Below are 15,000 nucleotides of genomic sequence, written 5' to 3'. Positions count from 1 at the left end.
ATATAGTGATATATTGTTGAAAAATATTAGTGTTAAAGGGGCGATGTCACGCAAAATGATTTAATTTCATGGCACTCAAAATTTCCAAAAAGCATGATGTAAACAATCTTCGCACTAGTAAGTCGCAGCAATAAACTGGATTAACCAGGTACTTAAAGAAATATTGTTGGCTTCCCAAATAAACTTAATTTTACATCACAAAAACCTTTTCCAGCAAAAAATGTATTGAAACAAACAGCACATTTGCTATTAAAGGCAAAAAACCCTTCCTATTTCATTGCCTGCGTGAAAACAAGAAACCCAATCATGTCAAAATTAATTACCATACACAACAAAATAAATTTCAATGATGAAATGATATATGAAATGGATCATATATGGACTGAAGATATGAAATCAAGTGAAGCTATGATCATCGCAGTTAGAGTGTCGCACCGGAATCGTGTAGAACGCGAAAATGACCAGCTCCCTAAGTCAGTGGCTTCATAGTTCAGTTGGTTAGAGCTTTGTACCGGAATCGCGAGGTTCAAATCCACGAGTTGGTTGCTTTTTTTACAAAGATTGTTTTCATAAGGAACTGTTATCAGGAATGATCTCTCACCAAAAAAAAATGTAAATGTTAAATATAAATGAGTTATATTTAACCTTTTTTTCTGTTTTTAACAAAGAGCACATGTCATTTTCATCTTTTAAGAGATTGAGATTGAAAACCCTTATATTCACTGATTGTCAAAGCTGTGCTTCTCAGCTTGGCTCCGACACTTTTAAATGTGAGTCTAAGAGTCACAGAAACGTTTGAGTTCTCAATTTATTTGCACGTCCTTTTCCAGTTCATGTTGCACAGTCTGTTCTTCAATGGGGAAAAGACAATATTGTTAGCTAGCAAAAAAAGCAACGTGAATAATGAACCAGTAATGCCAAAATGCAAAAGAAGACAAACAGCTTGCAAAAAACTCAAAGAAGATAACGAAGGAGTTGCATGAACTGCCAGACAACTAAGCGAACTAAATAAGCTTAATGCAGGTAATGACATCATTAAATACAAATTATTACTTTTCATTTTACATTTTTAAATAATTATAGCGAACATAAGAGTTGTGACTAAATAAGTTATATTTTTTAGTATTAATAGTTTTCTATTCTCCAATTGTAAATTGCTATGCATTCCAGCCTGTTAGCTGAATTTAAGCAGATATTTTTTACAGAATGTAATTCAGTTAATACGACTTAATTATGTAAGATATAAGGCTATGTCAACCTAAATTACAGTCTACTATGCAAAGATTTACAGTGTATATGGAAATTTCAGGTCTTTTTTGTTCTTTGTTTCAGAAATTGCAAAACTTGAAGGTTTGACAGCAATAAACAAGGGTAAAATCAAATGTGGTCTTTGTTGCAAGTCGTATACCATTCAACTTGACAGAGCCACGGCAGTGAAGATATCATTCTTCAAAAGAAATAGGTTCAGTTTTATCATAATAAAATATGCAAAATTACTTGCCTTGTACGAGAGCAGTTAACCCTTTGACGTCCAAACCGGCCTAAACCAGCCAGACTTAGTATTTTACTCTGTCTAGTGCCAGACGATTTTACTCGTCAATGGGGAAACCCTGGGAGTCAATGGGTTAAATGACAACGACCAAGACCAGTTTGACGGCACTGACGCAATTGTTTCAGAGATGTAATGGCATCAACCTATGACGTTTGACATTGTTTACTTGTGTGGTTAGAAAAATAAGTGTATCTATTGCAGATCACTAGTTTAAGTCAGAGACATGTTATTGCCTATCGTTACAGTTGCAAACAGCACTTTAAAAAGAGACAAAGCTCTCTTTCGTTACTTTTATCCCTTCTACTCGATTTAGTTATGATGAAATCTTTAGAATTCCTAGAAAATAAAGAAGACTATATTCAAGCTATTTCCAGATCCCGTGGTACGTTTATTGGACACCACTGGTTCTTTTATTCGATAAAAAGTGCTATCAAATAACTCGATGATATCATGAAAGTAAAAACAACAACAACAACAACAACAACCAGGCGAGGAATAGCCGGGGAGAAGTCTGTGCGAAGAAGTTGACCTAGAAGTTTTTTATTTTACAGTGACAATGAGGATCTAGATATCGATAGCCCTTTTGTTACAGCTTTCCCGGATTTCTCAGACAATGAAGAATGTGCGAAGATACCAGAATGCGATTCAGTGGAGCCTGAGGACAAAAATAACCAAAGTCCTACCACGAGTGGTGAAGTAGACACAGAGCATATATCCGGTGATCTCATAACCTGCACTGTGTGAGTGTAAACAACAATATGTTTTGTCGGTCGTGTTTCTGAAGTGAAAATTCAAATAACCGATTATAGATGTCTTTGTATATTTCCACAGCTGCGTAGAAAGTGCTCATCCATTAGCCGAAAAGCTGAACAAACTAATCAAAGAAGAAAGATCCCAGCAAGGCGTCAGACTTCCACTGGGACCATGAGGTCTGCGAGTTTTTTGAAACAATTATGATTAAGTACCTGGGGGGTCAAAGAACGAGAAATTTTGTACGAGGCCCAGGATTTCATGGAACTGGATGGGGTGTAAAGAAACAGTTGACAAATTTTGCAGATTTTAATCTGTGTGGTCCGTCCATTAATGCCTCTAATCATTGCAAACTGCGAGTAGCGAAAAACGTCATGCTTTCTTTCATTTAATTCCCAATTAAATAATTCTTTAACTTGCATTTGCTAACTTTATTATTTCCTTTTCTGTCCGACGAGTTGGGTGATACTAAAACAACCCTTGCAGGCTACGGGTCTAATTCTTAATTACCACGCAACTCCAGGGTTATGTTCCTTCGGTCCCTCAGTATGCAGCTTGTAGCTTTCACGTTCAGTTGTAATCTTGTCAAGTGGAGAGTAAAGTGCTTTTTTGTTTATTCCGTTTTGTGTCCTTCATGTTACATGGTGGCAGCGCGTGGAAAACTGGTCTAGTTTCTCTTGGCTGTCGACGAATTAAACTGCCTGCGACATGGGCGACGAGGAAGGCCATGGTGGAACCGTGGAGGTTTTACTACAGTTGGTCAACCTTCACCGAGCCAGTCTGCAATGTTTCATCAAATTTCACCGCCTCAGCCTCTTGCTTTGAAGCCCATTGGAGAAGTAGCCGAAAACTGGAAGCATTGGAAGGAAAAGTACAACAACTATTTCGTTAAAGGCCCACCTTCAACCAACAGGCTTTGCGTGCCGTACAACAATTTTCATACATGAAAATCCAGCCAAAGCTGAAATTTATCCAATCAGATCCCTGTGATAAGCAATGCGAATTTCCATAACCAAAACAAACAATTGAAAAGCCTGTCGGTTGAAGCTGGGCCTTTAAGCTTCCTACCGAGTCGGTCGATTGTTTCGTTACCGAGCAGAAAACCTTGGCTAAGACATACAACTTTTGAGACTGCTTACGTGATAGTCTTGTCCGTGATCGCATTGTGCTTCGAATTAAAGATGAGCAGACTACCAAGAAGCTACTGAGAATTCGTGACCTCGCCTTGAATCTGTGTATTGATATCTGCCGCAGCAAAAAAGTGGCTATCGGAACTGGTGGACAACATAAACCAAGTCAAATCTAAGAAAATGAAACCTCGAGTTCCGACTCCGGACAGACAGTTGCGAAAGAAATTTTCACATAAGTTTTGTGGCTATGAACACGCTCCTGAGAGAAAGAAGTGTCCTGCGTGGGGCATACCCGTACGAAACGTATGACCTTAACGCAGCGCTGCTTTAGCCGCTGACCAGCATTGCCCTTATATCTGCAGAAAGGTTGCATGATGGCTGCATTGATAGCACTGTGGGAGTTTCGAAAAACTACTGCGCGTACGACATCTCAAAGACATCTCAAAGTCACTTAAGTGCTGCAGCAGGGCCGTGCACATGCTGCACTTGAAACAAACAACCTTTTAGAAGCGCTGCTTTTGCGACTCACCAACGCTGCTGACTGTTTGCTAAGCACTGCAGGACTTCTGAATGGTGGCTGCATCGGTGATGCATTAGCGACCCTTCCGTTGCAGATGTGTTGCAAGAGAGTTGCTTTAATAGCTTCACGTTGCTTTAACGCTGCAGGTAGGATGTCGCGTGATGTGAGAGGTTTTTCTGTCTTTGTCTAAGAAAAGGTACCTTGAGAAGCCTTATAATTTAATGGCCACCAACAGCAAGCCAAAAGTATCAAGAATATCAATTAAATTTATTTTGCATAGCGGAGGAGTTACAGGCAAGCTATATAATGAGCCATATAATGTACAAAAATATTCTACCGAGAGAGCTTCTTTACTGCTGCGTTGTTATATTAACGGGGTCATTAACTGATCATGATGCGAGCGGGATTCTTTAAAGCCGTCCCGAAAGATGATATTGTTCACACAGCTTTCTGATTTAATACATTGCAGTTCTCTGATCATTTCATGTGTCTCTATAGGTAGCCCAAGCTCGATATATGAGTATCCGTACAGTACTGTATTATGCGAGAGTAGAAATATAAGGATTTGTATGGGTAAAACGGTTTACCTCAAAGTTTTGAAAATTATTGACGACTTAAAATAAAAAACACGTTACCTTGGTTCAGTCTTATATTTATTTCATTCTGGTACGGTTTCTGGGTCGATTTAGAGCGATTTAGGTGGTTTTTGGTTCCTCTTCTTTCCCAAGGTTAGGCACTGAGACGAAGCTGCCGAACGGAATCATCGAAGGAAAAAGGCCATAAATTTGTTCCCAAGGCTTCGATTGCCTCGAAATTCCACTGAGATCACGGACGCTACCCATTCGTCTTCTTTATTTGAGCCTCTTGTACACTGAGAAGAATTTAAGGGCCACCAAACTCTGCAACATTTGCTTCGAGAGCCATCGAACTCTCTTTATCCAAACCGTTGCAAGATCACTTAGCGACCCGCGATTGGTCAATGGGCACAATGGTAACCAATCGTGAGTCTTATCGCGGGTTGCTGAAGAGGGTCACTAAAAAACTATCGCTCCATTTGGACCGAAAATGCGAAATAATCGTGGTGTGCTTTGCTGGCGTCGATTTCCCTCGACTGAAACCTTTTTGGATAGATCAACGTGTTGGGCTTATATATAAGCTCCAGCCACATAGTACGAGGTTTGAAATCACAATTTTCTACAGAATACAACGTTTTAATGAGAATGTATTTGTGACTTGAGTTGAATTTTTATAAACCTTTAAGACTGGGTATACCTTGCGTATGTACAGCCATTGATTATAGATATCTTTCAGTTACATGTATAGCCCTTACGTTAAGGCAAATTAATTGGCACAAAGCTGCTTATTAAGCATTGCTTTCACATTGTTAAACACTGCAAACTTTTACATACGATTGATCTTTTAGTCGCAGCTTTTAAGCAACGATATACAGCCCTGCTTTAACATTGCTTTTTCATTCTTAGGCATTGTAACCTTTCTGCAGCGCTCGATATTCCGCTTCTGAAGCTTGGTGAATGCATGAACGTCGCATAAAGGACACATAAGCACTGTGCAACCTAAAATATGAAGTTGCGCAGCGCTGCAAGAGCGTTGCTGTACGGGTAGTGTGTAAGCAGCATAAGAAAAAGAATCATTTTGCGAAAGGGTGCAAAGATGCCGCGGTTAACGCCATTGAGAGTGACAGAGACTTGGAAGAGATAAGTGTTGTAAGGGTTCAAGCTATGAAGGACAAAGCTGTGTTTGCTGATATGCTGGTTCAGCAGAAACTCATGAGATTTCAAATTGACTGTGAAGCTATAGTGCTAACATTTTGCAAAGTGGAAGATGTGGATCTCGAGCCTTGTTCCCAGTCCCTCGTTATGTGGAATGGCACCAAGGTCAAGCCTGTTGGGACACGTGCTCTGCTTGTTGTTAATCCCCGGAACAATAAGTACAAAGTGAGATTTTTAGTCATTAAGGAGAGTTTAATGCCACTCCTGGGTTTAAACACTACAGAGAAAATGGGTTTGTTAACTGTGCACAAGGAGAACTTTGTTAGCATTGTGGAGAATTTGGAAAACAATCTTACTAACAAATACCCAGATGTAACGAAGCAAAGGATTTCTAGAGCTCAAAAATCAATTTCTTCCTTGATTGAGTTTGCCTGTACTGCACAAGAAAACTGGCAAATCAGGCAAGAGGTCTTTATGTGAATGTTCAAAATACATCTAGTTGCAGACAACTTGCAGTTCAAAATTTCTACAGTTAATGTCTTTCTAAGAATTAGTTCAAGTTAGATTGATAAATACAGAGTATAATATCAACCAAAGCACCCTTTGATGTGTTAAAGAGGTTTGATCTAACAAAAAATCTAGAAACAGGATTAATGCCAAGCAAAATGTTATGCTATGCATAATAGCATATAGAAATAATTTAATTACCTGGAATGGTTTGTTTGAAGGTCTTCACTTTTGAAGCCCATCTGGAGGGCAAACCGTGTTGCTGCAAACAAAAGAAGTATATTATTAATTTGCTTTCATCTCCAGTCAAAACAATGTGAAATGTGCCACTATTATATGCACAAAGTTATGGACCTATTTCATTACCATTACCGGTAATATTTACAGTTGCTGAGTAAGGATATCCACTCCCTCTGTTCCCCTATGAATTGTGCTGTGACGTGAGACTCTGATGTTGAGCATGCTTCCAGGAAACCACAAGACAAATCTATGAATAGCTTTCGGTCATTTGTGACAGCTTGAATTGTCAAGTCATACTGTTGGTATGGACCAAAATAATGAACCACACTCCCTTGGTGATTTACTTTTACATAGACCTTATTCATAAATGGCGGTCGCATTTATAATTCTTTTGTCCATGTGCAAATTAGCCTACCAAGCCTCATTTTAGAGCAAGAATTCTTTTCAATTCACTGTATGGTATCGAGGCTTGGTAGGCTAATTTGCACTTCGACAAAAGAATTATAAATTGACCGCCATTTACGAATAAGGTCTATGAGAGCTATCAATCACTCCATCTTTCTTGGGTAAACACAAAATTGTGATGATGATGATGATGATGATGATGATGATAATGATAATGATGATGATGATGCCAATAAGTTATTGTTATCGCTTAAAATTCATTGAGACACTAATACACATTTAACAGACGGCAATGATGAAATCAATGAAATCATAACAGACGGCATTGAAATCATGCATTCTAAAGAGATGCTTTTGTTTGATAATATTGTTTATCTCCATAACTGTTACAACATAGTACAAACTAAAATGACAAAGAGGGAGGAAGGGCCTAAAATAATTAAGACTAATAGTAGCCCTATGTTATAAGTTACAAGGTTTTTTTAATGTTTCGTGAGATTATTCTTATTACACAGGAAAAGAAAAGAAAGAAAAGAACATGAGAGGTCAAGAGAGGTCATTTACGTTTGATGTTGCACTTGGCTGTTAACATGGAGCTAAAGTTAGCAAATTACTCTGGCTTTATATTTTACACAAGCTCTCATCAGCATAACCAAATGGAAGAATTGGTTTGTACAGGGACAACCGGCGGACAGCCTTAAAGAACATCAAGACAAGATCCGATGACAAGACCAAAAAGGTCCTCAGTGAAATCCTTGCCAATCTCTGCTTAAAGATTACAGTGCAGAGCTACTTGAAAGTGGTTGCCTAGAAATCACACTCAATCTAACAACAATAATATCTATTTAGAAATCTTGAAAACTATCCATTGTACATCAAAGCTTAATCCAACCACCCTCTCTCAATCACCAGAAAAGAACCAGTTTCAATAACTAAGAATCTCAACCCTTTCAGGCGATGAAGATGATTATGCAACCCAGGCAAGATGGGACATGTGTAAACAAGAACTTTATGCTGTCAAATGGAAAGTTAAATGGTGGTGGCCATACCTTAAAGGAATTAAATCAGACTGACCATGCCAATTTGAAATAGTTGTCTTCTATTGCCCCACACAAAGCTAAGGTCCACGCAGGGCATCCCTACTCGCAGAATACAATTTCAAACTGCATCATCGCCCTGGTCATACCAATTCAGTCCCTGATGTCCTGACATTAACCAGTACCACAACCAATCCAAGAAGGGAGCAATGCTTTGTCCTCTATTTTTATCCACATCATGCCACCTGTAGCAGTCTCTCCTTTCTTGGTTACTGCGTTAGGACTCTCTCCATACCACCTCACACCAACTATGATTCACCTCTAGGGATGCACAGATGCCATGATGCCACCTTCCATGCTCAAGATCTCTTGTCTATTATGAAAATGATGGGGGTTAGTTTAGAAATCTACAGGGCAGCTATAGGTTTGTTTAATAGTTGCAGATTCGTTACGTCCAGGCATACTTTTGAATTGCCATTGTTTTTTATAATTGCTTTTTGGCATATTGTTGTTTTGTTAGCGTTATTTTTCCTGTTCTGTTGCGACGTCGAATTGAATCCTGGACCAAATCGTACTTGTTCTCTTAATATTGGCCATTTAAATGTTCGTAGTTTAAATGTCGTTGAAAAGTTCGAAGAAGTAGCTACAATTATTATGGAACAGCAATTTCATATTTTTGGCTTGTCAGAAACTTGGCTAAATAGTTCAATTTCTAATGATGCTTTTTGTATTCCTGGCTATTATCCTTTAGTTCGATTGGATAGACCGCACGGGAGGCGTGGTGGTGGTGTTGCTTTTTATGTCTCATCTTCTGTCGGTTTCAAGAGAAGGCACGATTTGGAAGTTAATGAGCTTGAATTGTTATGGATAGAATTAAAGCTCAACCGCATTGTGTTCCTTTGTGGTGTTTGTTACAAACCACCTTGTCAGGATTCCGTGATAAATTTGAAATTTTTGGAAAATTTGCAACTTTCTTTAGATAAAGTTTCTCAGCAGCCTAATTCTTTTCTTACGTTGATAGGTGATTTTAATGCTTCTTATGATCCCTCAAATCCCTTGGTTAGGAATGACTTTGGAGCATTATTATATCGGTGGATGGAATGTAACAACCTTTATCAAGTTATTAACGAACCTACACGTATTACGCAATATAGCAAGTCTCTTTTGGATTTAATCATAACAAATTGTCCTGGTTATTTCGTTAATTGCGGGACACGTAGTCCACCAGCAAATTGTGATCATTCTCTAATCTTTGCACGCCTGAACATCTCTGTCTCAAAACCTAAGTGTTATAACCGACGCATATGGCAGTTTAACGATGTTAATGAGGCACAATTGTGTAATGAATTAGCACATTTTGACTGGGATGCAGAAGTATTTAGTAGTTTATATGATATTAATGCTATTTATAGCTGCTGGTTTAAGCATTTTCATGATATAGTGAAGACGAAAATTCCAAGCAGGATAGTTATGATCAGACCTCGTGACAAGCCGTGGATGGATAGTTCTGTTAGACTGGCTATGAGAAAACGAGATCGCTTATTGAAATTGTATTGTAAATATAAAACGCGACCCTCTTGGGAGAAATATCGGCAACAGAGGAACTTGACTACGACATTAATACGTAAGAATAAGGCCAAGTATTTTCATAAAGTAAATGCCAAATTGCAAGATGTAACAACTGGTGTTAAGGCGTGGTGGAGCATTGTTAAGGGACTTTACGGCGAAAAAGTGCAATCTACTGTTTCTACTTTGATTGAAGGTGTTAGGCAAGTTACTAATGCGCGAGAAAAGGCAGAAATATTAAATGAATATTTTTGCGATCAGAGTAAGGTTGATGATACATTTGCATCCCTCCCAAGGGATTCTTCTTTTTTTCAGAATAATGCGTTTTTGTCTAATGTTTTTACAATGGAACGAGAGGTTTACAATCTACTTAAGATTGTTGATGTTTGCAAGGCGTGTGGACCTGACGGTATAGGGAATCGCATTCTTAAACTTTGTTCTGGCGGTATCGCTTCTTCGTTTTCAAAGTTACTTAATATCTCTTTGTCCTCTGGTGTTTTTCCATGTCAATGGAAGTTTGCAAATGTCATTCCACTGTTTAAAAAGGATGATCGCCAGTGTAAATTGAATTATCGTCCTGTGTCCCTTTTGTGTTCTTTGTCTAAGATATTAGAGAAAATTGTCTTTATTAGACTTTACAATTTCTTACTTGAGATTGGTTATCTCAATCGCTTACAGTCTGGTTTCCGCCCAGGTGACTCGACGGTAAATCAATTAATTTATCTGGTGCATCAAATTTACCAAGCTGTTGAGGATGGGAAGGAAGTTTTTTTGGATATCAGCAAGGCGTTTGACAAGGTGTGGCACAAAGGTCTTCTTTATAAGCTTAAATCAGTGGGAATCAGAGGAGCTTTCCTTAGCTGGTTTGAAAGTTATTTGTCTAATCGTCAACAAAGAGTGGTTTTAGATGGGCAGTCATCTGATTGGCGCCAAGTTGAAGCAGGGGTTCCTCAAGGTTTGGTTTTGGGGCCTCTGTTATTTCTTATATATGTTAATGACATAACAGATGAAATTCAGTCAAAATGCTTACTTTACGCTGATGATACTTCGCTTTTTGAAGTCGTTGATTCACCTGGTAACACTGCGTTGATGTTAAATAAAGACCTTGAATCCATACAAAGGTGGGCTACGAAATGGCTTGTTACAATTAATCCTAGTAAAACAATGTATGACGTTTTCATCTAAACGGGTAAGACCGCTGCATCCCGACCTATTTTACAACGGAAATAACATTACTGAAGTTTCTAGCCATACCCACTTAGGCATAACGCTGTCTTCTAACCTGCCATGGAGAGCTCACATATTTAGTATTTATCAAAAAGCTAGTAAAAGATTAAATATGTTGAAAGGAATTAGGTATAAAGTAGGCAGGGATACACTCAGAAAATTGTATAAGTCGGTTATCAGACCTGTTATGGAGTATGCTGATGTGCTTTGGGACGGCTGTACTGATGAGGAAAGCGAACTCCTTGAATCGGTTCAGTATGAAGCTGGGAAAGTCGTCACAGGTGCTATGCGGGGAACAAGTAGGATTCGCCTTATGACAGAGCTGGGGTGGGAGGAGATGAAAGTTAGACGCGATATTCATAAGCTTATTTGTTATTTTAAGATAGTAAAAAATTTGAGTCCGTTTTATCTTAAGGATCTGCTCCCAGCTAGAGTCTGTGAGAGAACTCATTTTAACCTTCGATCTTCTCAAAATTTTAGTCTTTTCCCTGTGCGCACAGAGCGCTTTAAAAGGTCTTTTTTCCCTTCCACAACTAAATTGTGGAATGACATTGATTTGGAAATTCGTGAATCTGATTCAATTGGCTCTTTTAAGAGAGCGTTAGTTAATTATTTTAATATTCCAAGGTATTTTTCGCCTTTTGATTATGCTCTTGACAGATACTCTTCCGTAATTCATACTAGACTGCGTCTAGGCGCTTGTGGTTTAAATTATTATCTATTTAAGATCGCTGTTAAGTCTTCACCTATTTGTAGCTGCGGCTTTGACAACGAGACTATAACTAATTTCTTTTTACAATGTCCTAATTATGCTGCCCTCAGATCTGATTTGCTCGCTGCTGCTGCTCGTATAGCTTCTGGTCAATATTCTGACCAGCAAAAAGTTGAAGTTTTTCTGTTTGGCTCTTCTGACATGTCAAATAATGAAAACGTTGAAATCTTCTCTCATGTCCAGCACTTTATAAGAGAGTCTAAAAGTTTTTCTTTTCGTGGTCATTATCATTGACCTAATTAACTTAACTGTCTTTTTTGACTTACTTTGTATCCCGTGCCCGTGTCTGTTTTTTATGTGGTAATTAGAATTTTGGTGTAAGCCCCCCGTGATGAGCTCATTTAGCTCTTGGGGCAAACATGTATATAAATATGTTTAAATAAAAAAATAATAAAAAAAAAAATTCTTATAAGTAGTTTTTTTGAAACACATTTCAGAATAAAAACTAGCGATAAAAAACGACGTTTCGATCTCTCTGAGATCATTTTCAAGTAGTAAAAGAAGCGAATAAAATCTGCATATATAAGTACAAATTAAGACGTGAGAATGTCCAAAAATATGTAAATACAAGCGCTAAAATGTAAGTGTTAAAATATTAAAATACTATATAAATAACTTGCACGGATTAAATCTACATGACTGTTGGTTAAAACGCTAAAGCGTGAGTGTTAAGATACCAAAACGCTATAAAGAACTATATAAATAACTTCGCACGGATTGAATCTGACTGTTTGTTCAAAGTTGGTTTAAGCTCCTTTATAAAAAGCACTCGTAGATGAGGCAATCGAATTTACTTTCGCACTTTCTCAAGATCTTAAAGTCACGATATATGTCACTCGGGACTGTTCCATGTTGCTCTTTAATGTGATTCCCGATTGAAGACGATCCTTTCATGTGTTCCTCGACGCGCTGATAGAGGTGTCGGCACGTATACCCGACATAGTTTGCATCGCACAAACCACACTTGTAATGGTAAATAACGCGTTGCTGGTTTATGATAGGCGGCTTCTTTTCTTTCGGTTTGATATGGTGTCCAATCTTACGGCTTGTATACACGGCGTGAATATCAATTCCAATTTTTCGGCCCAGTTCCCCAAGTTGCCTTCGCGCTGAATTAGCCGATCTCTGATCTTTGAAAGGTAACACTATTCTGACAGGCGCTTCATTCACGTTACATGCTCGTGTGGAAATTGCCTCCTCGGAAACTTTCTTGGTGACAAAATTACTGATGGTCGATTGCAGCAGTTGGGCTGGGTACTGAAGTCGGGAGAACGTTTGTGTGAGACGGTCACATTCCAGGTGGAACAGTTTCCAGGTAGATGACAATTTAAAGGCACGATCCAGCATTGTTTTTAGCAATGACTTCTTGTATCTAACATCGACGTGGCTCTTGTAATGCAGCAATAATCCGGTGTCAGTTGGTTTTCTGTATACCCTTGTCTCCAAGCAACCATTGCATTTCCGAATCTCCGTTCCCAGGAAGGGAAGTTTACCGTGTTCGCCAAGTTCCATGGTGAAGCTAACCGATGGATGGATCTCGTTCAGAACAGAAAGGAATGATTTTGCTGTTTCGACGTTGGGCATTATGCTTAATGTGTCATCCACAGAGCGTTTGTAGAACTCGGGTAATTTCCCTTGGAAAAAAAAAGAATAGGAAAGGCAACAAAACGCTGAGTCACAAGATGTTTAAAATGCACCTAGTAGTCAGTCAACATGGTCTCATGCATTCACGATTATATGACAAACCAATGAATGTACTTGAAATTGACTTTGTTGGACCGTTTCCCAAGCCTACCAATGGAAATTGTTACATATTCACTGCTGTTTCTCCATTCTCTCACAGTCTAATCTTATAGCAATCCCAATTGCAGTAGTGCTATTAAGGTGGGAAGAGCTCTATTCAATGTGCTGCATGAGGGTTCTAGTTTGTAGTCCATTAAGCAAGTATTTATGTCCAGTTCTCGACCTCAACCTTGTGGAGAATCTGAGTGTGTTCACCGCTTCATGTACTCCACCCTTTCCATTTTTACATCCAAGTGCCAAAAACAATGGGAAGACTACTACTACTACTGCTACTACTACTACTAACAATAATAATTTCCATTGCGCAAATAAAGATGATGCTTTACAAACTTAACAAAGCTAAAAACTTTAAAAAGTTAAAAAGGTCAATAAAAATCTTTGAAATATTCTCTAAACAAAAATGTCTTCCTTTATTGCACTTGGCACTTTATTCCAAAGTGATGGTGCAGCAGCAGTAAAAGCCCTGTCACCAATTGTCTCCTTTGCTTTCATACTGTAGATGGGAGTACTAACAAAAGGTACTGTAGTTGGAAGGCCTCTTAATGTAAAGATTACAATCAGCTGCGTATTTGCACAACACCTCAGTGATAGATGGCACTGATGGTATAAGCCCATTCTTTCTTATGCTTGGCTGCAATGCAACATCACCCAAGACAGTCCCTCTTGAGCTTCCTAGTGAACCAATCAGCAAGAATGAACTTGGTACACATTTAATTCAAAGGTAATACGGAAGTACACAAATATTCACCAGTATCAAGAAAGACTTAAGGAAAAAACAAAGGATTACTATGATTTGTCCTCTTATCCCAGATAAGTTACTCTTGGAAAGGCAATTTTGCTTCTAAGTAAAGTTAAGGCTATCCCAATAAAATGTTTTGTTTCCCATAATCCTGTTTCTTGTGATGGTGGATCGGTCGGTTGGACAAAAAAAAAAGAATGAACACTTCAAGGCTCTGGGTTCCAGAGAAGGACTGGGCTGCTAAGTAAGAAAGCTTGGTTACAAAGTCAACTAGGAAACGTGGTCCACAATGGTAGACAGTAATTCATGTGCACTTGACATAACATTATGTAAAGAGAAGAGAGTTGTGGCCTTACCTGGGCTAAACTTTGTTGACAAGATTTTGTCATTTCAAGAAGTATTTACTTATGTGTATAATGGAGATTTAGATATACGTGTAAAATGCAGAGTGGGATTTAAGAAGCCAGAAGATGCAAGACTGAAAGATTTTGTTTCAGTCAATCTCACTGAGAATGTTAATAGATGTTCTAAGTGAAGAACCACAGGCAAAAGCTGCCAAGCCATTGAAAGCTTTTGACATTTTGATGACAGCTGCTGCCACAAGGACACTTCCACCGGAATTAGGAACAGAAGAGCAAACAAATCCTATACTCAGTGGGTGGAAATGCACAACTGCCTTCTGCAGCTTGTAAAGACTACGTACCCTAGTACAGGTTTTCCTTCTGCAGAAGTGAAATCTTCAGGTGCATTTCCTTACAACGTTGTTTTGTGCTCTATTTTAAATTTATACAATGGTACAATATTTGATATTGAAAATATATTAGCTTAATAAAATGTAATTAAATAAATACTTCATTGGTAGGTACTCTTCATATGGAAACAGTCACCTACTTATTCAGCTATAAGCCGAGCGATTTTTACACAAATCCACACACAATTTGGACAAATTTAAAGCCGTAGAAGGGGTCTCAGCTTATAGCCGAGTATTTTTGATGAAAAGAATTTTCTCAGAAAAGTAAAAC

At 38.4% G+C, this 15,000-nt stretch overlaps 2 protein-coding genes across 3 annotated transcripts in view; both read right to left on the bottom strand.

Moving 5' to 3' along the window:
- The window catches only part of LOC138000808 (N(4)-(Beta-N-acetylglucosaminyl)-L-asparaginase-like), a 230,964-nt gene that overhangs the window by 146,269 nt on the left and 69,695 nt on the right, over positions 1-15,000 (bottom strand). For both annotated transcript variants that reach the window (XM_068847463.1, XM_068847462.1), the window contains exon 5: positions 6,391-6,451. In XM_068847463.1, the coding sequence (XP_068703564.1) occupies positions 6,391-6,451 (61 nt within the window). The remainder of the gene's footprint in view (positions 1-6,390; positions 6,452-15,000) is intronic.
- Positions 11,996-13,059, bottom strand: LOC137999265 (uncharacterized). Its single transcript, XM_068845104.1, has one exon. The coding sequence runs from the start codon at positions 13,018-13,020 to the stop codon at positions 12,193-12,195; it is 828 nt and encodes a 275-aa protein (XP_068701205.1). The 5' UTR covers positions 13,021-13,059; the 3' UTR covers positions 11,996-12,192.

This window comes from Montipora foliosa, chromosome 4 (genome assembly GCF_036669935.1).
Source record: "Montipora foliosa isolate CH-2021 chromosome 4, ASM3666993v2, whole genome shotgun sequence".
NCBI lineage: Eukaryota > Metazoa > Cnidaria > Anthozoa > Scleractinia > Acroporidae > Montipora > Montipora foliosa.
This window is presented reverse-complemented; position numbering and strand designations above follow the sequence as displayed.